Genomic DNA, 24,643 nt, shown 5'->3' with positions numbered 1-24,643 from the left:
CACGCGAGTTCGAAAAGAAGCGTCAACCAAACCGTTTGTTTACATCAGAATAACTATTTTTCACAACGCAAATTAAAGCATTTTTAATTCAATATCTTGCCAATTGCCTTCGGTAATTCCCAACAAACATTGGGCGTTGAATAAGAGCTTATTCAGGCAAAAACATGCTTCTTCAGCTAAAAAATAGCTTATTCAGCTGTTGATCGACTGAAATTGTTTGTTGGGTTGTCTTATTGTACGATTTTTCACAGATCTGAACTGATTTGTACCTTAACTATTCACACACAAGAAATCCGGAAGATCATAACCACTAAGGCACTTTTATAATTTTCCATTTTTCTCAACAAAAATATTCCTAAACACCAGCAGGATCTTTGCAAAAACGTTACAGAATTAAATTTTTCAACTTTTAATCAAATTTTGGAGCACCTCTAATAAATCAATTTATCAGAAAAAGTAAAAAAGTGTTCCGTTTCCTGTCTCACGGTAGAAATTTCTGCTCACAACACTCTTTTTGACGTTTTGCTATTCATCACCTGAGGTTGAATCGATCGTTTAGTTTCTATTAAAAAGGCGTATTGGGTTCTTTAATTTTGAAAAATGTATCGTTTTTTATACATCATCTAAAAGAGCTTCGTTTTCTGAGCACAGCGATATTTTTTTCGAACCCACACGCTTTCATCTCGATTTTTAAATCAAGATTTAAAGTAAAATAACAACTTCACTGTTTGACACTAAACTAACAAACTGACAGCTCACTCCCATATAAAGTGACACCGAGGGCGCTAATAAGGTGATTTTTACAAATGTAATCGTACTTATTTAAAACTAGCTGAGTGTGCCCGGTCTTGCTCGGGATTCAATATTAGCTTGAGTTTATGCGCCGATTTAAAAAAAAAGCATGCTATATTTTACGTTGCCCCCCCCCCTATTATCTAAGGGGCTACCCCCTATGATTATCTCCTTATACCCCCACACTCGCCCCCACATGCCTTATTTGGTTCCATTTGCTTGATTAGTTCTCGAGTTATGCAGAAATTTCTGTTTCATTTGTATGGGAGCCCCCCCCCCCCTTACAGAAGGGGAGGGGTCTCGAACCATCATAAGAACCTTCCACGGCCCCAAAAACCCATGTATACAAATTTTCACGCCAATCGGTTCAGTAGTTTTCGAGTCTATAAGGGTCAGACAGACAGACAGACAGACAGAAATTCATTTTTATATATATAGATAGTTCCAGTGTACCAAAATTGATGAAATTTTGGATTTAGGTTTCATTTTTAATGCAGATTACGAATATGCATTTACCTCAACACCCTTAATGGACCATAATGCTGTCAAATCCCAGTTTCTGATTGGTCGATTTGACAGTAGCAATCGTGGAATGAAAAGGACAGAGGGATCGCATCAATCTGGCTGCTAGTGATGCCGGAATCAATGTTGACGCTGGTGGCGTTGTTAATTGTTTATATTTGCAAAAGGAAATTTGAAAAATTGAGTGCACTGTGTGTTTTAAGCAATGGATATTGTTGTTTGTTTATATTTTTTTGAGCAAAAATTATGTACAAGCTTCTGAACTGCGGTAGAAACTCCGAATAAAATCCAAATTAAAATAGAAAAAAAAAAATACATTCCTGGCATCATTAGTCAACTCCGACAAACACCACGCACAAATTTCCGAAGGGCATTCTTTAAAAACATTAAGAAGAGTGAGAAGCTCGATTGTCAAGTCCCGTCCCGGATTTTTAATAAACAGGGCCCCGCTGTCGTATCATTTTTTTTTCAGTTTTTTCAAGTTTTGCTGGAAAATCAGAAATCTGAAATATGTTTACTGGATGCTCGCCCTAATAAAAAATAACCAGACACGAACGATAACCCAAATGATTGAACTACACCATAAATGGTTTGGATGATACCCCGAACACGTCGTTAAGCAAATTATCCATAACATTTTTATTAGGGCGACTGGATGTTCCAGCGTGTTCCAGTAAATTGTAACAAATGTCAAATTCAGGCGTGTCAGGCAGTTTGGTTGGTAAATGACTGGTTCGCGGTTTTGAGTATTTTGTAGTCCAAGAAGCGTTCGGCTTGCGAGTTATCTCACAGTACTTGAAATTATTGAAATTAAAATATTTGTGATATTATAGCGTAGTGTTCGTGAGATCTGGCTTGGAGAACTCAATATAAGGTCTGAGCAACAGGAGGCAACTTGATGGTGTTAGAAGCAAAAATATTGTAAACATTGCGGAGCACTCAAATGACCATGTCACTCTAGCCAACATTACATACTGCAAACAGATTGTATTACGTCACTGCCAACAGCTGTTTCGTATAAACAGATAAACATTGCAATGAAATACGAACACCACTAAATATTTGCACATTTCACTAACACCAATAAGCCCTTTGGCCAGACCTTGTATATAGGACATTGATCAAATGTGACCACTTTGTCAATACGCCTTTTTAATGCACCACCAACGTAGAGTGCGCCACGCGAGTTCGAGAAGAAGCGTCAACCAAACCGTTTTTTTACATCGGAATAAGTATTTTACCCAACGCAATAACAGCATTTTTCATTCAAAATCTTGCCAATTTCCATCGGTAATTGTCTTATTGTACGATTTTCCACAAATCTGAACTGATTTGCACCTTAACTATTCACACACAAGAAATCCGCAAGATCATAACCACTAAGGTACTTTTCTAATTTTTCATTTTTCTCAACAAAAATATTCCTGAACACCAGCAGGATCTTTTCCAAAACGTTACAGAATTAAATTTTTCAACTGTAGATTAAGTTTTGCAGCATCTCAGATGAATCAATTTATCAGGAAAAGTAAAAAAGTGTTCTGCTTCCTATGTCTCAAGACAAAAATTTCTGCTCACAACACTCTTTTTAATGTTCTCCTATTCACCACCAGAGGTTGAATCGATAGTTTAGTTCCCGTTAAAAAGGCCTAAAAGTACCGATAAATACTGATACTTTTAAACCTTTGACACCAATTGGCAAATCAAAGTTGACACTCGTGGAGAATAGAAGAACTATGAAAGTGATGATGGTTTCAAAATTTTACACGGTGAGGTATACGAGTACAATCTTAAAATGCTTCTATTTTGCAAATGGAGCATTTTATTTAAATCTGGTTAATGCTACGTTAGTAGAAAACATAAGGACTACTCAATAAACATATAATATAGAAAAAATAATTTCTTTCCTGATTTTTAAGTGTATACATGGATTTCAGCTTTTCTACCACTATAGCAGAAACCAGATTTAAATAAAATGCTCCATTTGAAAAATAAAAGCATTTTAAGATTGCATTCGTATACCTTCCCGTGGAAAATTTTGAAACCATCATCATTTTCATAGTTCTTCTATTCTCCACGAGTGTCAACTTTGATTTGCCAATAAGCTTTAAAACAATCTGGCAACGCTTGGCAGTACTGCTTGTTTTTGTTGTTTTTATTAAAATTACCACAGTTGATTCGAGTCTTCTTATTCGTCGTGTGATCGCGAAACACCTCCGAAAGAAACGTCACCTGTTTTGTGTGTACGCAGAAAATCGTACGAGTGTGGTGCCGCAGTTTTTGTTTTGGTTTCTCCGATTGCGAAATCTGTTTTCCACGGATAAAGTCTGGAAATCTACTCCCCGGACCACTTCCATCAGCGAAGTTTCCGCCAAAAGATGACCTCGTCGATCAGCAACTACGACTACGAGTGTACGCGAAAGTGCCACCTGCCCCACCACGGCAATGCGATCACTGCGGCGCTGACGAAAAAGTCCGTCTCGGACGAGCTGCTGGTGGCTTATGTGGCGAAAATCTGCCGCAATTTTGCCGAAATACTGGACGATCAGGTTGGTGGGTTGTGGATTGTTTGAAGGGAATTTGGCTAATTCTGTGATTGTTTTATAGGGAAGAAGTGCCCTTCACCTGGCGGCATCGGTCGGACGGTACGCCATTGCCGAATGGTTGCTAAATAACGGGGCCAACATAGCGTTGAAGGATGGTGAATCCGGCCACACGGCACTGCATCGGGCAATGTACTATGGTTGCGTTGGTGTGGCCTCTCTGTTGCTGAAACATGGAGCCGTTATTGACGTTCCGGACGAGGATTTCGTGAATCCTTTGCAGCTTTGCAGTAACATCCCGAAGCACAAGGACAAGTAGGTGCATGTAGGTTTATGGGTGCTGTGGTAACTGGTTGAGATATTTTTCTTTGCAATTGCAGCGGCATCGGTCACGAGATAGTGGTCTGGGGTAAGAACAAAAATTATAATCTCGGAATTGGGAACGTTGAAGGCAGGGACAATCCCGATTTCGTTGACTATTTTCGGAAGCACCGGCTAACGATCGAGAAGATGTCCATCAATTCGTATCACAGCGTATTCCTGACGAAGAGTGGGGACGTGTATGCCACCGGACATGGTCGCGGAGGTCGGTTAGGGAATGGCGCCGAGAATACGGTTGTATTCCCGACCAAAGTATCCGTTCACACGAGAAGCGCTGAGGAACGAATAATAGACGTTAGTACCGGAAGACATCACACGTTGCTATTGTCTGATCATAATTGTGTAAGGATGGTTGGATTTTGGGTTTTTTTTTTAGACGTAAAATATTGATGGAACACTTGTAGATTTACTCCTGTGGAGAGAACAACTACTGCCAGCTAGGAATTAAGCCACCTCCGGAGAAGCAATTGACATTTAAGGAAATCGGAGGATTGCACAATTTTGCGTAAGTTTTGTCAGATGTTGGTGATCAAATTGTTGCTCTTATCATTATCTTTCCAGAGATAAGCGAATAAGTCGAATAATTGCCAAAGACTTCCACTCAATGGCGATCTGCGAAGCGGATGTGTATGTTTGGGGTCAGAATGGAGGTCAATTTGGCATGAAGAAGGAAGTGAATCCGGTGATGTCTCCACGGCCACTTCCGTTGGAAATTGAACAGGGCAAGGACAAGCTGGCAGTCGCCAACGTGGACACCACAATCAAGCTAGTCGAATCAAGCAATGCAGCAATTGTAGTTTACACCAAGTCGAGTTACTTGTATATATTTAATAATTTTAAGCGTAGGACGTACAAGAACCCACTGATGGAAAAGTTCGCATGCATTTCCGTTTCGGGAGGGGAGTTTGTAAGCAAAAAGGAGGACGCCCCGAAGCAGAGCAAGCAGCTGAGGATTCTGGCGTTTACCGTTTCGAGGAACATCTACATCTGGTACGAGGATTGTCAGCAGTTTGTGCGATGCGTTTTTGCTCAGTCTAGAAATTTGGAAATCGAGAAGATCCTGTGGTGCAATAACAATGCGCTGGTCTTGTTGATGGGGAACTTATACTATGGAACCATAACGCACAAGCTGAATGCGCACGCAGTTACTCAGATCAGTGAATATACGGAGACGTATGCGAAAAAGGAGATGAGCACCACCACCAAGACGAGGATCGAGTTGAAGCGGATAAGGAATTTGAACAACGTAGCCGATTTCGTGTGCGATGACGATGGGGAAAACTTCGCTGCTTTGCTGGTATGTCGAAAAGTTTATTTTTTAGACTATTTCATTCTTTCGTTCGTTTCCTTATCTACAGGAAAACTCCCGTCGCTGCCTAAACGTGCCAGAGCTGGAAGAATCCAACTACGACTTTGACAAGCTTCTGATCGAAGCGCACGAAATGGACGGAGTGCATGATCTGGTGTTGGTCGTAGACTACCAATCCTTTCCAGTGCATAGGTTCATCATTTACCAACGCTGTCGACATTTGAGGAAGTTAGCTGAGAAACAAGCCAACGAAAAGGAAATCCACCTTAAGGGGTACGAAGGTTTAACGGCTTCAATCTTCGAACTGGTGCTCCGGTATATCTACACAAATGTAGTGCTGTCACGCGAGGATGTTGAGAGGCTCGTTACGCTGTTGCATCCCGGAGCGACAGTGGATAAGGAGAGTACAGATGAAATGGTGACGCGACTGCGAAAGATCTTCAAGCAGTTGGAAATCGGAGCTTTGAATGAGTCGTTGAAGAGGTTTGTCATTTTCATATTTATGGCGGTCGTATTTTTAGATAGTGTATCGGAGTTATGAATATTTTTTACAACTAACATTCCATTATCTATAGTGGGTTAAATCGATGCATAAAATTGAATTGAATTTATGTTGAACGTCATCTAAAATTTCAGCTTATCGGACCACCCAACGATAGAGGACTATCCAAAGCTACCTCGGGATTCCTATCCGGACCTAATGGACGTGACCATTCGATTGCAGGACAATCAGGAGATCAAAGCCCACAAATGCGTACTGATAGCTCGACTCGAGTACTTCAATATGATGTTCAGCCACACTTGGACTGAGGTAGAATTTCCTGTACATGATTTTCTAAAACCACCCTCACATTCTCCCAAATTTCCAGAGTCAAACAGTCAATCTGACCACCATCCCGCTGGAGTACATGGAACCGATTGTGGACTTTCTGTACAACAACGACTACCAGAAGATTCGCGATCAAAAGTACTCGGAAAGCTTCCTCTTCAATATGGTCGTCATTTGCGATCAGTTTTTCATAGAAGAACTGAAAACCCTCTTTGAGGTGACCATCGCCGATCGGATCAATCTGAAGAACGTGGGTGAACTGCTCCAGTATGCCTTCCAGTACAACTGCGAAATGCTAAAGAACCTCTGCATGCAATTCATCAGCGTCAATCTGGCCAAGGTGCTGGAACTGCGAACGCTAGAATGCCTTGAACCACCGGTATTGACACAGATTGATCAGTTTTACAAGGACTTTTACCAACTTGCCGACTACAGGACGATCACGCCATCGGCGGATGCTATTTCGGACGAAGAGCTGGTACTATTTGTGGAAGATTTCCTCGTGGATATGAACGTTAAAGTTAACGAGTCAACAACGAAAAGCAAAACCCCCAAAGGCAAAATTACTCCAAAGAGTACAAAGATGCAGCTGGAGAAGAGGAACTACGAAAAAGAGGCAATGGGATACATAAGAGATTTGTCTTTCGAGGAGATTCCCATTCCGAAATCAGAAGAGAAGAAAATCTCAAATGGCGAGAACGGACATCAGGCCGTGCCGGAAAAGGAAATCAAAAATTGGCAGAAAGTCGTTGACAAAAAGGACCCCAAAAAGAAATCCATACCGGCAGCTTTGAAAGCTAACGAAATCGTCAAAAACGAATCCAAGGGAACGGAAAACTTTTCCAATCTTAGATCAATTCTGGAAAAGGCGTCTTCTCCTGCAAAAGAACTACCCTCCCCAACTGCGACTCCGGAAAAGAAAGAAGAAGAGTATGACTCCGGCTACAGCAGCTCCCGGATCACCACGTTCAACCTCAGCGATTTTGCCGTCCAAAAACCAAAACTATCGCAAAAGCAACGGAAACGTCTCTCCTCTACCTCTGAGAAACCAAAAGAACTGATACCGGTTGCATCGCCGGAAATTACCCCTGCTAACCCATGGAAAAACCTCAACAATTCCGCTGCCGACATGTTCAAGTCCGAACCGATCGCAGTAACGTCACCTTGCGGGAATCGGAAAATTTCCACCAGCAACGGAAGCTTCGAACCTGCCTCGCCACTAACCAACTATCACCACTCACCATCACCGCACGTTATTGCTTCCTCGCCCAAACCATCAATGCAGCCGACTTCCATCAGTGCGGCAACGCCCACAACCACCATTGCCAAACCGGACAGAGCTCAAAAAGAATTCAGCAAAATCCTGGAGGACGAGCGCAAGCAGAAGCAGTACTATGAAAAGATCAAGTCCAAATCGTTGGTCCACACGCAGATCGAGGAGCGAGCCATCGAGGAACTGCGGCGGTTCTACAACGTGGACAGCGTGTTCGATGAGAACATTACGATCGAACGGTTCCGGCCGCAGTCGGACGGCGCGGTCAACTTTGCCGTTTGGCAGTATCAGTAGACGCTTCGCTTGGGCCTTTGCGCGGTTTTATGTGTTTCTAGTGTTTAATTTTAAAGTCGAGCTTTAAGCAAACCATGTCTTATTGTTGGGCTGTAAGACAAAAATGACTATTGTGTTAATAAAGTTTAGCTTTTACTTGAATCAGTTTCGGATCTTTTACTTAGATATAGAAAGAATGAAGGAAAGTGATATGTGGAGGTTTTCAATAAGTATGACGATCTTGGATTCATACACTGAACTAACGAGAAACGTAAATTTCACCTGAAAAATCAGGTAACCTTTCAAAAATAGAAATCCAATAAGAATTACATGCTGCACATAAATATCAATGGCATGGTAATGAATTCCACTAGATTCACTGATGGAGTTCAAGTGTTATACAGATAAATATTAAGTGAAGTTCACGTAAATTTTAAGTGACCTCATGATGTGAAAACTGTTTTTGCGTATTTGTTAGTTCAAAATGGCGCCGGTTGAAAATATGTGATTTTTGTTACTAGGAGATTGGGGATTTTTAATGTTTGTGAGCGTAAGTTTGATTAATATCAATATATGAATCCTGATTTTCAATACCCAAAATAAATTAAAGAGCGTAAAATCGGATTGAGCAGTCCTCACAAGCTTAATCGCTGAACTACAGGAGTGCTTACAAGACGTCTATTGGAGACATGATGTCCTTTTCGAAGTCATCAGTTGATGGAGGAAAATAAATGTAAGGATCAAACTTAATGTTTTAAATAAACCAATAACCAACTTTAACTTTATTCAGAAGCAGCAATTATTATTGAGCATTGAGGAGCAAACAAATGCAGAACGATCAACTTAACAACAACCTGTTGCACTGGGTATAGATTTAAGAATAGGTTTGATACTCACGATAGTTACTAAATAGAACAATTTTATGTTGATTATAATAAAGTAAAAATTCAACAAATAAGTTAAATTTTATTTAAAAAAAAATCCGGATGGTATAATGCAATACCACTGCATTAAAACACATGAAACATACCAAAAATTCACATAAATATTACTACAAAATCCAGTGACGATTACTAAACAATTCACCTAACTTTTAAGTGAAGCTAATTTGACGATCATCGGAACGTCCGATAAAATTTACGTGAAAATCACTTGATTTTCATATGAATCACTTGAAACAACATTTCATTCCCAAACCACGTAATATCCACCTGAAAAGTACGATGGAAAATATTTACGTACCTTTTCAGGTGAATATTACGTGAATTTTATTTGCAGTGTACAGGCCCTCGCGTGCAGTTTTGGGACGACATTTTTTCCGGAGATTTTATACGAAAATGAGATCCTAATAAATACAGTAATATATAAAATACCAGAGTCCAAAGAAATTTAAGGGAAGTTAACGGCTCTACCTCGTTTGGCATGGATAAAAGATCAGACCAATTAATCAACCAAGATCAACGAGTTGAACGATAACGCTATGTCAGGCATGGAAAGTAATACAATAATGATATATCCTTCTTCCTTTTTTCATGACAAACAGCCTTTCCAATATAGCTCACTCGGGTCGGTAGAAGGAAACGACCAAATTGTTGGCAAGCTGCTTCCGAAGTAACGCCGAAGATGATAAGGGCCACCCACAATAGTCCGTCACCGTCAGCGTCAACTGACAGCTTGGTTTGAGCCAACGATATTCAGTTTAGCAACCCACAAAGATGCGTTGCGCTCGCTGCGCGCCAGTACTAAAACGCTGAGGCTGTGCTAAATTTTGAAAATTTTCAAAATTGACGCAGCGTCATGTTGCTTGTTCTTCACATCAGCGTAATCAGAAGTGTATTTTGTGTATAATAGAAGTGTGTAAGAAGGGCCAACCCCAATTCCCAAACAAATTTCAGTGAAATTTTTCAATAAAATACACCTAGAGAAATTGCTTTGTAGAAAATTTAAACTATTACAATGTTTTATATATCCTTTAACAATTCTTCGATACAATCGATGTAAATATTTACATTATTTGACAAATCTCAGGTAATCATGACAGCAGTTGATCTCTTTTCTTCATTCATATTATTTTCAATAATCAAACGTCATGATTACCTGGGTTTTTTCATGTTTGGCCAACACATTTCGGCTAGCGTATGCAGATCGTGTCGCATTGTTGCCTCTCTGAAGGGCCGCAGAGTTAATACATCTCAGAGGATCAACTTCTATAATGTACGTTATTCATCAGGTTCACTGACGTTCCCATCACCATCTAAGAGGAAGAGGTGACAATTGGCTTCTTCCTCTTTTATTTCTATCTCTATCTCTATCTTTATCTATCTCTATCTCTATCTTACGCACATGAAATCGACCAATCAGGAAGTGGTTCGCGTTTGACAGAAAAGTGGTTTTTTTTCGCCCCCGTATTGTCACCTCTTCTCTTAGATCACCATCAATACGATCTAGGAAGCATGGCGGGCAGTAATCATTCGTTGAATTCCTCTTTACAAAGTTGTGCAAAATGACAACCCTAATAAAAATAACCATAAAAGAGAGCTTAACGACGTGTTCGGGGTATCGTCCAAACCATTTGTGGGATAGTTTACCAATCCGGGATACAGTTCGTTTATAATATTTCAGTGCCAACATTTCAAAGGGTCGTAATTGCTTTTGTAAACAATGGCTTTAGTCGTCGATTTCTCGCGAATGAAAGCACACTCATGAAAAAGAATGACACCAGCATGCAGAGGAATGTTTGCTGTATAAGCTAGCATTTGTAATTTGAAGGGGTGGGTTTTCATTTGCGAGAAATCTACGTCTAAAGCCATTGTTTACAAAAACAATTACGCCCCTTTGAAATGTTGGCACTGATTTGTTTATTATTAGGGACAAGCTTTCACAATTTTGTCAGCCGAGCCTGGAAGCATAAATAACGTGTTCTTCAAAATCCTCCACCTTGCCACTAGAATTCCAAAGCTGTTTTCGATGGTCCTCACAGTGAGCTGCACAGTCGTTGATTGAAGTTGTCTTGCATTGGATATGAACGGAGCAAGTTATTCTTAAGAGGAAATGCTGCATCCCCAACAATGAAATACTGCATCACTTCATTTTAGCTTGGCAACTTGCCCGGTGCTGGTAAATCCAACTCGTCATTCACCAATCGCTCCCAAATTCAGAACGTTCGGACTTGTTTTTTAAATACTAAATCTTCTACCAAAACAAATGAGTAAAACCTGAGTACTGCGAACTCAGCCGATTTTTTTTTTTCAAGTGAGCTAGAAAACATCTTGAAAATCTTCCGAAGTTTCAAATTGTTTTGCTGAAACAGCTCACGAAATTGTATATACATGCTGGCAAATAAACTCTTGGCTCCTCCTCCTCTGCTCCAGAAATAACGTATACATGGTGATGGGAGTGTTGCAAGCTTCACTCTGCGTAACTCTGCTATTATCAACTCTGGAAAAAATCACTGTGCGCAAATTAATGTGATTTTTTCTTTATTTATCTTCCCTGAATCCTAGATGAAAGGAATGTTCTGCATAAAGAATATAAATAAGAGGGAACTAAAACCGACAATCGTGGATTAACAACAAGAGTTTACGCGTGTTGAATGAAAAAGATAACAACAAAACAAACCGAAAGAGAGAAATTCTCTGAAACGTCAAATCATAGTGACCTGCGTCAAGATAGCAAAGAATGAATTTCAGTGAACACTTTTGCAGTGATTTTCAGAATATTTTTATATAACATCATTTGAATATTGCATATTGTAAATTCTTTCAAATTTGTTGAAATTTTGCCTTGTGCACGCAGAAAAATTGATTTTTGTTTCAAGGCCTAATGTATTTTGTTATTGATTCAAACATATTGTATCTTTATTTCAACAAAACATATTTTTGAATCAACAAAATGGTTTTTAGAACCAACAAACAAATTATTGACTCTACAACCGGATTGTTGATTCAAAAATATTTGTCTTTGAATCAACCGAATACTACATTTGAATCAATACCAAAAATATATTAGGCCCTGAGTCAAAAATATATCCATTTGAAATTAAAAATTATTTTTCTGCGTGATGTGTATGTTTATGTGTGTGTGTGTTATTGATCTGAATAGATTACACACAATCAGAAACACAAATTGTAATTTTTATTATGATTTTTAATCCACTGAGTTCTCACTGAGCATTTTGTCTACTTTCAAATTGTTAAGTTGTAACATGACTTCTTGCATGGATGAATTCCTGATGAGTTTAGGTTCTTAATTTTTTTCCGTGCATTGAATCAAATAGAGTTCTCCAGATGCACAAAAGTGTGCGTGAGACCGCGCGCTACCTTTTTAAGTAGTTGTGATATCGCGATACCTTTTTGTTTCTTCTTCTTTTTCGTTTTTACGTATGGGTGTTGGATTTTAGTGTTCGTGAGATTGCGCTTGGAGATCTCTATAGAGTTCTCCAGATGCACAAAAGTGTGCGTGAGACCAACAATCAATACGAAACTAACGATTTTAAATTGGCTCTTCACTTTAGTAGCCTATTGGTCCCAAGCAAACGATTAACGTACCCTATTCTAGTTGAAATTCTATTACTACACTATGTTTGTTTTGATTCGCTATGAAAGTTTGACAGATAACATCAGGGGTGTGTGGATTCATGCAGAACATGCAGGGGTGAGTGAAATAGCTTGGGACTGCTTGGGACCGTTGTTCTGGTACTGAGTGAGCCAAAAATAATAATGATTTTCTTCGGGACCCAGTGGTCTTAGAGTTACCTCTATGGTGAGACCGCGTTTTTGTTTCTTCTTCGTTTTTATAAATGGATGTTGGATTTTAAACTGGGTTTAGACTAGGCAAGTTACTTGATCAACTCAGTTGAATTCAATTGGCTTGAAAAGTTGAGCCTGGTTCAACTTTTTTCAATTCAAGTGAGTTGATCAAGTCAGTTGAATGGCATGGTTTACACGTTCAATTCGCGTTCAAGTCAGTTGAATTCAACTGACTTGATCAATTGACTTGCCCTATCTAAACCCAGCTTTAGTGAGATTGCGCTTGGAGATCTCTATAACTTCGCCAGTCGCCAACTGTACCGCGGTGACTAGCACTGCCAACATAACAAAAAAAAAACACGAAGTTTCAAACGTCAACAATGTATCAGCCAGCGTTGTCAGATATACCGATTTATCGGTATTTATACCGATTTTCAAACTTGCTACCGATGTACAGATAAGGTTTCTCAGAATACCGATTTTTGAGTTTCAGTACCGATTTACACCGATTTTTTTTAATATTTAAAATGATTACTGCTCACCCGCGCTGAAACTATTATGACAGGTTTTATCTTTTTGAGCCAGCACTAAAAAAAAAATCTTTAAAAATGTCTTATGCTTGATACTCTTTCGACTAATGCTTCCATTTCCTCGCCTTTTTTGGCTACTAACGGGTCGAGAAACAGCTGATGGCGCATCCCGGTAATTCCTGGAAATCCTTAAATACTTTTATTTACTGAACAAATAAATCAATCAAAATGTTAATTTTTCAACTATTTCGACTTCCCTTGGAAACTTCTTCTGGCTTCGCTTGAAAGGTTCTTTCGTCTTCTCGACCCATAGCCAAACGTCGTCAGCCTCGTAGTCTACGAAGGGTCTTCGTCTTCTCGCGTCAGTTTTTTCAACTTCCCGGAACTTCTGGAATGCTTCCAGAGATTTATTGCGGTTCCGTTAGCTTCAGGAAAACTGCAGGAACTTTCCAGAAGTTCTGAAACTTCAGAGTAGTTCGCACTTTGGGGTAAGTTTAAAGATATGTAAGGGTAAGTTCTTGTCCGGACACTTGCAGGAACCCGACGAGCTGTCGGAATATTCCCTCGGTTGGCTCAGCAGGAACTGGTGGACTGTATGTAGTTTCCCTTCGGTTGAAGGGATTCCTCGGAAACGTAGCGTAATAAATAGACTTTGATTAACTAGATATAGCTTTGTGGCTAATTTGTTTTGGCTGAGATATTTTGGAAACATCACAAGTCCAAAGAACTTCATGGAAATTTAATGGTTTTCAGGACACTTCCATTTATTTCAGGAGAATTAAGATAACTTTAGGAAAGCTCTGAGAACATCAGGACCCATTAATTCATGAAAATGTATGAACCTTTAAAGAAGCTCCGAGAAACTCAGGGAATTTCCAAAAACTTCAGCAAAGTTCAGAACTGTTCATGAAAACTTTTTAAACTTCAAAACAGCCCCATTAACTTCAGGAAAATTGCAAAAATCAAAGAGTTCCAAGGAATTAAGGGATTTTCCGAAGTGCATTTCAGGAATTTTCTGAAAATTTCTGACAAATCGTGGGGTTTCAGGGATGATTTATTAATATCAGGAATATTGCTGGATCATTTGAGCATTTAACTCGGCATTTAAGGAACTTCGGGAATATTGTTAACATCGCCCAGAAATCTATTCCTTCCAGATTTTTTCCCCAACATCTCCTTGAAGTATTTTGCGACTGTTCCGTAAGCACTCTGGCTTCCGGCTTTTTCCAAAAATTTCTTCCAATCTACCTTAGGAAGTTTCTCCCAACGCCTCCAAAAAGTTTCTTCCATCTTCTACAGGAAGTTCTCGCAGAAGTTTATTTCATCCTCTGGAAGTTTCTCCATAAGTCATTCTCCGTAGGTTTTTTCCGACTTCTATTAGAAGGTTTTTCCGAGCTTCTTATGAATTGCCTTCCAATTTTCAAAACTTTTCTGGTTTCCTCTGGGTATATTATTTGAATTTTTCCAAAATTTTCTAAAGTTTTCGCCAGAAGTTTCACAATATTTGTCTTGAAAGATCCTCATCGGATGTTTTTCCGACGTTTTTTAGAATGTCCTGCAAACTTCCTCAACAAGATCTTCTTTATTCTTTCGCTGGAAGTTTTTTCGGTATCATTAAGAGACTAATTCAAATATTCCCGGAAATTTCTTCCGACTTTACTACTTCGTTCTTAGTCAAAAAGTTTGAATTTTCGCCTACAAATAGGCAGAAATATAAAATTAATTAGAATAGTGAATACAGATAAATACCGATTTTTTAATCATTTGATACCGATAAGCTTGAAAACAATCTGGCAGCGCTGGTATCAGCTTACGCGTGTGAAAATTTTTGAGTTGCTTAAATAGAAAAAAAACATGCCCGTGGGACGTTCGTGACAATCACGTTTTTAAAAATATTAGGAAAGCGATGAAAATTGACAAAAATGATACTTGTGTGCCTCGTAGAAAAAATTTAATACCGTTAATAATCGATTTAAAAATGAATAGTGCAGTTTACAGTCGAACAAATATAAATCGGAGCTTATCAAACAATCTATCACCTATAGAAAAATGTCAACAAATTTGAAAGAATTAACAATATGCAACATTCATACGATGTTATATGGAAATGCCTGCAGTTGCCTGTTGATTTGTGGTCGTTATATTACCCAACAAGGTCTACACTAATCACTGTAATAAGGGGCTGTTCATAAACTACGTAGACATTTTTTTTGGGATTCTTGACCCCCCCGTCCCCCTGCGTGGACAATTGTCCATACAAAAATTTTAAATTTGTATGGGCCTTGGATAATTGTCAACCCCCCCCCCCCCTAAACTGTCTACGTAGTTTATGAACAGCCCCTAAATTGGCTGCTACTTTTCGCTATATTTTGAGTAATTGACATTTTTATGCATCACTTTTTTGAGACATTTATGTTAATAACTTTATAGTAAAGTAAGATATATAAAATAATGGGTATTTATTGGATGAGTCAAACCATTTTGATAATTAGCAGAGTACATTTGACGTACACACTTAAATTTTTTCACCGAGATTCCAACAGCCGAGTTGTTCTGCAATTTATTTTGCTGAGATTCAGTAAAACAATTGCCGAGACTCAGCTAACAAATAACATTTTACTGAGATATCAGCTAACAAACTGATATTTTGCAGAGATACCAGCAAAAGTTACTGCCGAAGTAATCGGCTGTTGGAGATTTTACCGATCTAGATTAAGTGTGTATATAGGTGAAAAAAGGGGAAAAACTCAATTTTAGAGGTTAGTTTTCCTAATTGCCCGATATCTCGCTTAATGTGAGTCATAGAGTTTCGATGGGTGGCAATGTTGCCAGTCCGGCAATAGCAAAGTGAAGAGGTGCGACGCGAACACTGGCGCGGTAACCATAGTACGGTGATAGAGGAAATGCTCCACCAAACCCGAGCGTCTGTTCACCATGGAGGTGCGGCTCAAAACGGCGTCTGTTCTCCATGTTAGGAGCGGCTGATCACCGTCCTAGTTCCAGCGTGGGACTCTAAACAGAGCTGTGCACGATGGTCCTCCGGCGAGACAGGGGGTTGGGGCAGGCCCAACAAGCCGCCCTGAAAAAAAAAACAAAATTGCAAATACTGAAGAAAGAAATATGGATCGGAACAATCGGCACAGACCTACGCGACGAAATAAGGACTACGATTGGAAACTCGGAACATGGAACTGCAAATCGCTCGGCTTCCCGGGTTGCGATAGGTTAATCTATGACGAACTTCAACCACGCAACTTCGAAGTCGTAGCACTGCAGGAACTTTGCTGGACGGGACTAAAGGTATGGAAAAGCGGTCATCGAGCGGCTACATTCTACCAGAGCTGTGGCACCACCAACGAGCTGGGAACCGGCTTTGTAGTGATGGGTAAGATGCGCCAACGCGTGATTGGTTGGCAGCCGATCAACGCGAGGATGTGCAAGTTGAGGATTAAGGGCCGTTTCTTCAACTACAGCATCATTAACGTACACTGCCCACACGAAGGGAGACCCGACGACGAGAAAGAAGCGTTCTATGCGCAGCTGGAGCAGGTGTACGATGACTGTTCGCAACGGGACGTTAAAATCGTCATCGGCGACATGAACGCTCAGGTAGGACGGGAGGCAATGTATAAAGGTGGTGTATAGGATGCTTTGTTGATTGTTCATTAACTCTTGATTGCTTGTAATACTTATGAATATTCTAGGTGGACAAAAAGGCGAACTAAGAGGTGGACGCCTAAGCTTTTTCACATTTATGTATATTGCTGTGAAGCAACTGTAAAGTCTAGAGGGAATTTATATCTGTAACTGTAACCAGCTCGTTTTTGTTTGCTAACCTGGTTAAAATGTTTATATTTAATTATCTTAAAGATAAATCGTCCAGCTCAAACCTTTGTAGGGGTAAGAGGTGGGACCATCATCATCATAACATAGACCGGCAATCGGGCCAAACAGCCTGCATGCCGTATCGAACGACAACGGCCAACGATGCGTGAACTTTGCAGCCTCTCGGGGTATGGTAGTTCGAAGTACCTTTTTCCCCCGCAAGGATATCCACAAAGCCACCTGGAGATCACCTGACCAACACACAGAAAACCAAATCACATTCTAATCGACGGGAAATTCTTCTCCGACATTATCAACGTCCGCACGTACCGCAGTGCGAACATAGATTCGGACCACTACCTAGTTGCAGTATGCATGCGCTCAAAACTCTCGACGGTGCATAACACACGTCGAAGTCGAACGCCGCGACCCAACATTGAGCAACTACGGGACGCCGGAGTTGCCCAGGACTACGCGCAGCAGCTGGAAGTTGCACTACCCACGGAAGAGCAGCTTGGCGCAGCTTCTCTTGAAGATGACTGGAGGGACATCCGTTCAGCCATAGGTAGTACTGCTGCAGCGGCACTAGGTGCTGCGATCTCGGACCGAAGAAATGACTGGTTTGACGGCGAATGCAAACTGTTAGTAGAGGAGAAGAATGCAGCACGGGCGAGAATGCTGCAACACCGCACGAGATTGAATGTGGAGCGATACAGACAAGCGCGAAACAGACAAAACTCGGTTTTCCGAAGGAAGAAGCGTCAGCAGAAAGACCGTGATCGCGAGGCGATGGAAAATCTGTACCGCGTAAACGACACACGGAAGTTCTACGAGAAGCTAAATAGTTCGCGCAAAGGCTACGTGCCGCAAGCCGATATGTGCAAGGACTTGGACGGTAACCTTCTCACGAACGAGTGTAAGGTGATTGAGAGGTGGAAGCAGTACTATGACGAGCACCTCAACGGTGAAGCAGCAGAAAACGAATGTGGCACGGCAACAGACCTTGGAGCACGTGCAGAAGACGACAGGCTACCGGCCCCTGATCTTCAAGAATTTCGGTCGGCTGAAGAACAACAAAGCAACTCGTGTAGATCAACTACCAAGTGAGCTATTAAAATACGGTGGTGAAGCACTGGCTAGAGCGCTGCACTGGGTAATTGCCAAGATTTGGGAGGAGGAGATACTACCGGAGGAGTGGATGGAAGGTGTCGTATGCCCAATCTACAAAAAGGGCGACAAGTTGGATTTCTGCAACTACCGCGCGATCACACTGCTGAGCGCCGCCTACAAGGTACTCTCCCAAATTCTATGCCGCCGTCTGTCACCATATGCAAGAGAGTTCGTGGGGCAATACCAGGCGGGATTTATGGGTGCCCGCGCTACCACGGACCAAATTTTCGCGATTTGGCAGATTCTACAGAAATGCCGCGAATACAACGTGCCCACACATCATTTGTTCATCGATTTCAAATCCGCATACGACACAATCGATCGAGATCAGCTATGGCAGATTATGCACGAGTACGGATTTCCGGATAAATTGACACGATTGGTCAAGGCGACGATGGATCGAGTGATGTGCGTTGTTCGAGTATCGGGAACACTCTCGAGTCCCTTTGAATCTCGAAGGGGGTTACGGCAGGGTGATGGAGTTTCGTGTCTGCTGTTCAACATCGCGTTAGAAGATGTGATCAGAAGAGCTGGGATAGACACGAGTGGCACGATATTCAGGAAGTCCATCCAGCTCCTTGGTTTCGCCGATGACATTGACATTATGGCACGGAACTTTGAGATGATGGCGGAAACGTACATCAGACTGAAGGCTGAAGCTAGACGGATTGGACTTGCCATCAACGCATCAAAGACAAAATATATGAAAGCAAGAGGTTCTAGGAAAGACAATGTTAGCCTCCCACCCCGAGTTCAGATTGACGGTGACGAAATCGAGGTGGTCGATGAGTTCGTGTATTTGGGCTCACTGGTGACCGCCGAAAATGATACCAGCAGAGAAATTCAAAGACGCATTATGGCAGGGAATCGTGCCTACTTTGGACTCCGGAGGACGCTCCGGTCGAATAAAATTCGCCGCCGCACGAAGTTGACTGTCTACAAGACGCTGATTAGACCGGTGGTCCTTTACGGCCACGAGACCTGGACTATGCTCGTGGAGGATCAACGCGCCCTTGGTGTTTTCGAACGGAAGGTGTTGCGTACCATCTACGGTGGAGTGTAGATGGAGGAGGCGAATGAACTACGAATTGCACCAGCTGCTGGGAGAACCATCCATCGTCCACATCGCAAAAATTGGGCGACTACGGTGGGCTGGGCACGTCGTAAGAATGCCGCACGACGACCCAGTGAAAATGGTTCTAGAAAGCGACCCAACAGGAACACGAATGGCTTCGCTGCCCCACTGTGCACCGCAGGATATTTCGGTAGTTTTAGCCACACTGAAACAAGTCAACCAGTTCAGCTGGATTAAATTTATTTGAATCTTCACATTTTGATCTGATCATTTTAAATATGCACTTTACATTTCCTTCATCTTGTAGTAGAGTTCTTGTGTTTTTTTCTTCTTCTAATTTTAGGTAGTTATCATTATTAATGCAATATATATTACTCTATATACTCATCAGCGACCAAGTGAATGAAACTGTTGTTGGTATATTGCAATTTAATGCTCATTGTTTTGCGTTTTTTTTTTTCATCTCTTCATTTTGAATTTATAGTAAATGTAGGTTTTCATCTCTCACTTAACGTAAACTAGTAAATCTATGCGTGTGTGATTTTTTGTTTTTGTTGGTTTTCTGTTTTCATCTCATGCCTAAGCTAAGGTTCGCTATCAATTTGTAAATAAATCCTCTTATCCACAAGTTTGTGAATTTGCACTTCCACTTTCCTTCTTTCTGGGTACGATCTTTTTAGTTCAATCAATCGATTAATTTTATACCTCACTTTGATTCGTTTTCATTTTTTTTTAGATTAATAGTTTTATCATTTATGTGAGTTGTTATCATCTTCAACAAGGACGATACATATGTATAAATAGATGCAGCAGGCAATTTCATTGTGTTTAATTTGCAAGTTTCATTTGGAAGGAAGGGCAATTTCTCAATTTATAGTGATAATGATAAATGTGGAAAAAAGACTATCTGTAAAACTAGATGCCTACGTTTTGTGATAGGACGGGTGTATTTGTAGGACTTGACCAGTCCGAGATGTCAGTGTTGAAAGCATGTTGGTGTGTGTTTGTGTGTGTGTTGGTGTGGTTTGTCAAATTATAACGATAACAAACAACCATCTATCAATGACTGAAAATAGTTGCTCAAGTTGTGATTAAAGACAAACAAGGAAAATGTTAACTAATAATAGCTACGGTAGTGAATTGAATTAATAAATAGTCACACAAAAACGGAAGGTATAACATTAAAAACAAAAGAAAACATTGCTTAAAATACTGTTTTTATAGTAGTGACATCTACGTTACTGTTGTGAACTACCCAACTGGTAATCAGAAATGAGAGAAAATGCTAAAACCTACGTTTGTTTCTTTTAAATCTGTTTATATTACTATTTAATAATCTATAATATTTTGTTTCCAATGCGTTGATTTGATATATTGTTGCTTGAATGTACTTTCATTTCACTGTGAGTTCTTTTGTGTTTTAGTTGCAGTTTGCACTTTTCCATTGATTTCGCTTTACAGCTTAGCGGATAAATATGCACATTTATTATTAGTTTGCTTTATTAGCCATCTATTACTGCCAATTGCCTTTCTGTATGTTTTCCCGCTTCTAATTTGCTTCCAATTTTGGGTTTGAACGAATCGAATTTTCAGGTAAGGTTTTCATAGTTTTTTTTGTATTTCCTCTCGAATATAAATATGAAGTAATTATTTTCACACATCAATAATATCAAAATATTGACCAATGTCCCCCCATTGGAAAGAGAAGGACACCTCTCTAATATTAAACTTTACAAGGACGACATTAATAAATGTTAGCAAAAATAAATAATCTTCTCTTTTCTTCACAATCCTACATTCCGTATTTTTTTTACAACTCCCAACGACTCGGCCACTTGCAGCGGCGACGAGGAGTTCGTGCTGCGTGTTGGTCTAACTTGAACTTTCTAAACTTCGTCGGTACAGTTTCCGCTTGTATTGAAGCAAAGCAAATATTAAAAAAAAATACAGTAGCAACCACCTGTAAGGTAAAAGCAAGTGCCGCCATCTATGTCTCGTGCATTCACACATGATATCAAGATGGCAGTATCAACTTTAGATCATAAACAGAGGCTGATACGGTATTCTCTGCAGGTAGATAGGCACCATTAAAACTAAGAGCCGACATAATGATCACTGAGACAGACGTCCTTAAAACATCTACTAAAACTTAGTAGATAGAACTGCTTGTAACTTAATGCCGATATCGAATCGATAAAATGTGTGTGTAATCTGAATTTGCACCTTATCAACCTGATTTTATCCATGCAAAAAGTTACACGATAAGAATGCGACGAAAACAATTTTACTCACGATAAATACACAATTAAAAGTTACGAAACCCTTGCGTAATAACTTAGTTGCAAAGTTAAAACAAAGTTTCTGTTAAACTGGATGCGCAGTGGCAATATCGTTTTCTAGACTTTGTTCCTCACGATTGGGGTCAATTTTCTTTTTTGGCCACATAAAATTGAAACATTTTCAACATTCTTATCACTTACCTGCGAATCCTACACATAAACATCGATAGCTAACTCGGACTGTAGGCTTGCTTTGCCTATATCTATGCACACGAAAAGCACGAAGCACACTTAGCGCTTTAGTTCCGACGTTCTTCGTTCATGAACTCATCGACGATCGCATTGATCGAGGGTTTGGCATCCGGTTTCCCATCGACTACCTCGGTCACCGTGACGGTTCGGGTTTCTTTGACTACTTCCGGTACGCCGGATTGCTGCAGCATCTGCAATAGCTCATCCTCAGGGAAGTCGGCATCGGTCGACGTCAGCGTGATGGTATTGGTTGTGGTCTTGGTCGTTGTCGTCGTTTTCGTAGAGTGATTCGGTGAACCCGACTCTTGGTCGGCGTCGTCGTCTTCGTCGTCGCTGGCTGAGGTTACCATTGTGGTTACCACGGTGTTGCATTGCTCACTCGCTCCGGCGGCGGTTGCTGCCAACTGCATTTGCTCCAGCAATTGCCGCTGCAGGTCCTCCGGGAGCTGATCCGTGGTTGCGTTGATGGTGGTGGTCGTTGTGATCACAGTTGTGCGTACGGTACTGTGGAAAAGAAGAACACGATGCATTGTAATAGTTTGAATGGTACGGGTCTTTTAAAACCGGACTGTAGATTTTATGGAGGCTTCTTGGAAATCTTGAATCTGTCCAAAGTTTGCCGTAGCCCATCGCAGTTTGGGACTCAGTGCTGCATTATTTCATCAATATTACGTGACAACTGACGTGCTACATTTCTCGATTCTCACTGACGAAACCCCAATTGAAATACTGACTGACAAAATATGATGCGTCATAATGCATCGAACAAAGTACACAACTATTGATCGATTTAATTAAAAGCGAATTTCGTCATACATTCTCATGACGGTTTTCCACCTACCCATAAATTTGAAAGCTGCTCGCTGTCGCCGGTAACTGCAATTGGGTTCTTTAAGGATATTGAGGTAAATGCATATTCGTAATCTGCATTAAAACTGGAACCCAAACCCAAAATTTCATCAATTTTGGTACACTGGAACTATTTTAAATAAGAACGATAACATTTGCAAAAATCACCTTATTAGCGCCCCTCGGTGTCACTTTGTATGGTAGCGAGCTGTCAGTTTGTTAGTTTAGTGTCAAACAGTGAAGTTATTATTCTGCTGTAAATCTTGATGTCGGTGCTATCTTCACCATCTGACGTGACTTCAGCTGAATCCAACCACCAAGGCAACAACATTGCAGCTGTTCAGTACAAAACGACTAGAATAGCTAGGTAGAAGGTTCGATGTTTTGTGTAGAGTTTCTCTTGATGTCTTTTGTTATATGTCCTTATCACTTGTAATCATGTGTGTTAGTGTAGAGAAGAGAGCATTTTTACAGTCTGACCCGACCACAGACTCTCTAGGGCAAGCTAGGTAAGGAGGGTGAACAAACTGCCAACTAGGCTTTTGACCACCGCACGATACGGTCGTTTCTGTGTAGTCCACGCGTTTAATTTATAGTTCGTCCGAGTGATCCGAATTCCCCCGTTTTCTGTGGCCATATTCCACGCCGCGTGTGCAGCTTATCGAAGAGCGAATATATAAAAGTGGTCCTTCGAGCCGGATGTTACCTTCCGGTGATGTTCTGGACTGGACAATTGGACAATTTCCCTGACGGTGACCACTGAAAACGTGGGGTTCGGACGTGTGCATTGTGTGATTGTGAAATGAACGCTGGACATTGTGCGCCTATTGTGTGATTGTACTATTCTGTACGATTGATTTGCATGAACAAAAGAACGATTTGATACGAATCGAACAAAATCGAAAACGCAAGATCGAAAAGTGGCCTACGGGCAAATTAATTGTTCACTCATCATACAGAGAGTGGGATATCGTGCTGTGAAGGTCTAAGGCCTGCGGTGTTGTGTGCCATTGATGAGTTCCAGCTGGATCGCCTCGTGGTTTGATCGCTGATGCCCTTCATGCTTTTCAGGTCGGTCCTAGGTGGAATCGGTAAGGTTAGTGTCGTATCCGAGGTCGTATCCCACGTTGAAACGCACGTCCTGCTTTCATGAAATAAGCACACAGAATGAATCCAATTCGCATCTCAGTTATGTGACCGAACATTCCGGAAATGCTGCCAAAACGCATAGGCTTTGCGTTAATTACATGCCTGGTTGCCAAATATGATACAGTGAGCGTTTGGGTTGTGCTTACATTTAACCGTGTTGTTATTTTTTATTTAAATATTCAATTCTGTATAATAAATATGTACCTGGTTTTATCTACAATATATTTTAGAGTTCAACTACGATTTCTGTATCACTACAGTTAGAAATCAGGTAAGATCGTGCAAGTGGGTGCGTTGTTTCCGGGAGTAACTATTAGCCAACAATGGCGGCCGAGAGAAGGATTCTCGTTACTTCTTACTCTCGCATGGTGGATAGTATTGAGTCCCGTGCTGAGAAGTTGCTAATTTTGTGCGTTCTTTTGATCCCGAGAAGCAAGAAAAATCTCTTCTCGAAGACAAGCTTCAGTCAGTTGAAGAAATGCGTTCCCACCTTCATGAGACAGAGGTCAAGCTTTATGGGATAATCAAGGAAGATGAGGTTGAATCGTGGCAAATGACGAGTGAAAAGTTGGAGGACATGTTTGATGAAACGCGTCGTCTCATTCGGGACAAGCTTCGAGAAATTGATCCTCCGAAGCCCGTTTCAGCACCAGTTGTGGCTTCTACTTCTCAACCATCGCATCCCAAACTGCCAGACATTCCTCTTCCTCGATTCAACGGTCAACTAGAAGATTGGATTAGCTTCAAAAATCAGTTTTGTGCCCTTGTTAAGCGTCGTGAAGGTCTTTCGGAAAGCGAGAAGCTGTTCTACCTCAAGGCTGCCATCCAAGATGGTGCCACTCGCCAT

General features: G+C 40.8%; 2 protein-coding genes across 7 annotated transcripts in view; one reads left to right on the top strand and one right to left on the bottom strand.

Moving 5' to 3' along the window:
- The first annotated feature begins 3,580 nt into the window (after positions 1-3,580).
- LOC135710089 (inhibitor of Bruton tyrosine kinase) lies at positions 3,581-7,998 on the top strand. Its single transcript, XM_065232569.1, has 8 exons — positions 3,581-3,860; positions 3,919-4,169; positions 4,235-4,577; positions 4,640-4,740; positions 4,797-5,532; positions 5,594-6,027; positions 6,181-6,355; positions 6,414-7,998. Exons 1-8 carry the CDS (start codon positions 3,690-3,692, stop codon positions 7,938-7,940), a joined length of 3,738 nt encoding a protein of 1,245 aa, XP_065088641.1. The 5' UTR covers positions 3,581-3,689; the 3' UTR covers positions 7,941-7,998.
- Positions 7,999-19,579: 11,581 nt separating this feature from the next.
- The window catches only part of LOC135710157 (ankyrin-3-like), a 266,177-nt gene continuing 261,113 nt past the window's right edge, over positions 19,580-24,643 (bottom strand). For all 6 annotated transcript variants that reach the window (XM_065232674.1, XM_065232707.1, XM_065232688.1 and 3 more), the window contains one exon: positions 19,580-22,302. In XM_065232674.1, the coding sequence (XP_065088746.1) occupies positions 21,846-22,302 (457 nt within the window). In that variant the 3' untranslated portion in view covers positions 19,580-21,845. The remainder of the gene's footprint in view (positions 22,303-24,643) is intronic.

The sequence above is a fragment of the Ochlerotatus camptorhynchus genome, unplaced genomic scaffold, assembly GCF_037179485.1.
Source record: "Ochlerotatus camptorhynchus isolate MF236.1 unplaced genomic scaffold, CSIRO-AGI_Acam_v1.1 ptg000036l, whole genome shotgun sequence".
NCBI lineage: Eukaryota > Metazoa > Arthropoda > Insecta > Diptera > Culicidae > Ochlerotatus > Ochlerotatus camptorhynchus.
This window is presented reverse-complemented; position numbering and strand designations above follow the sequence as displayed.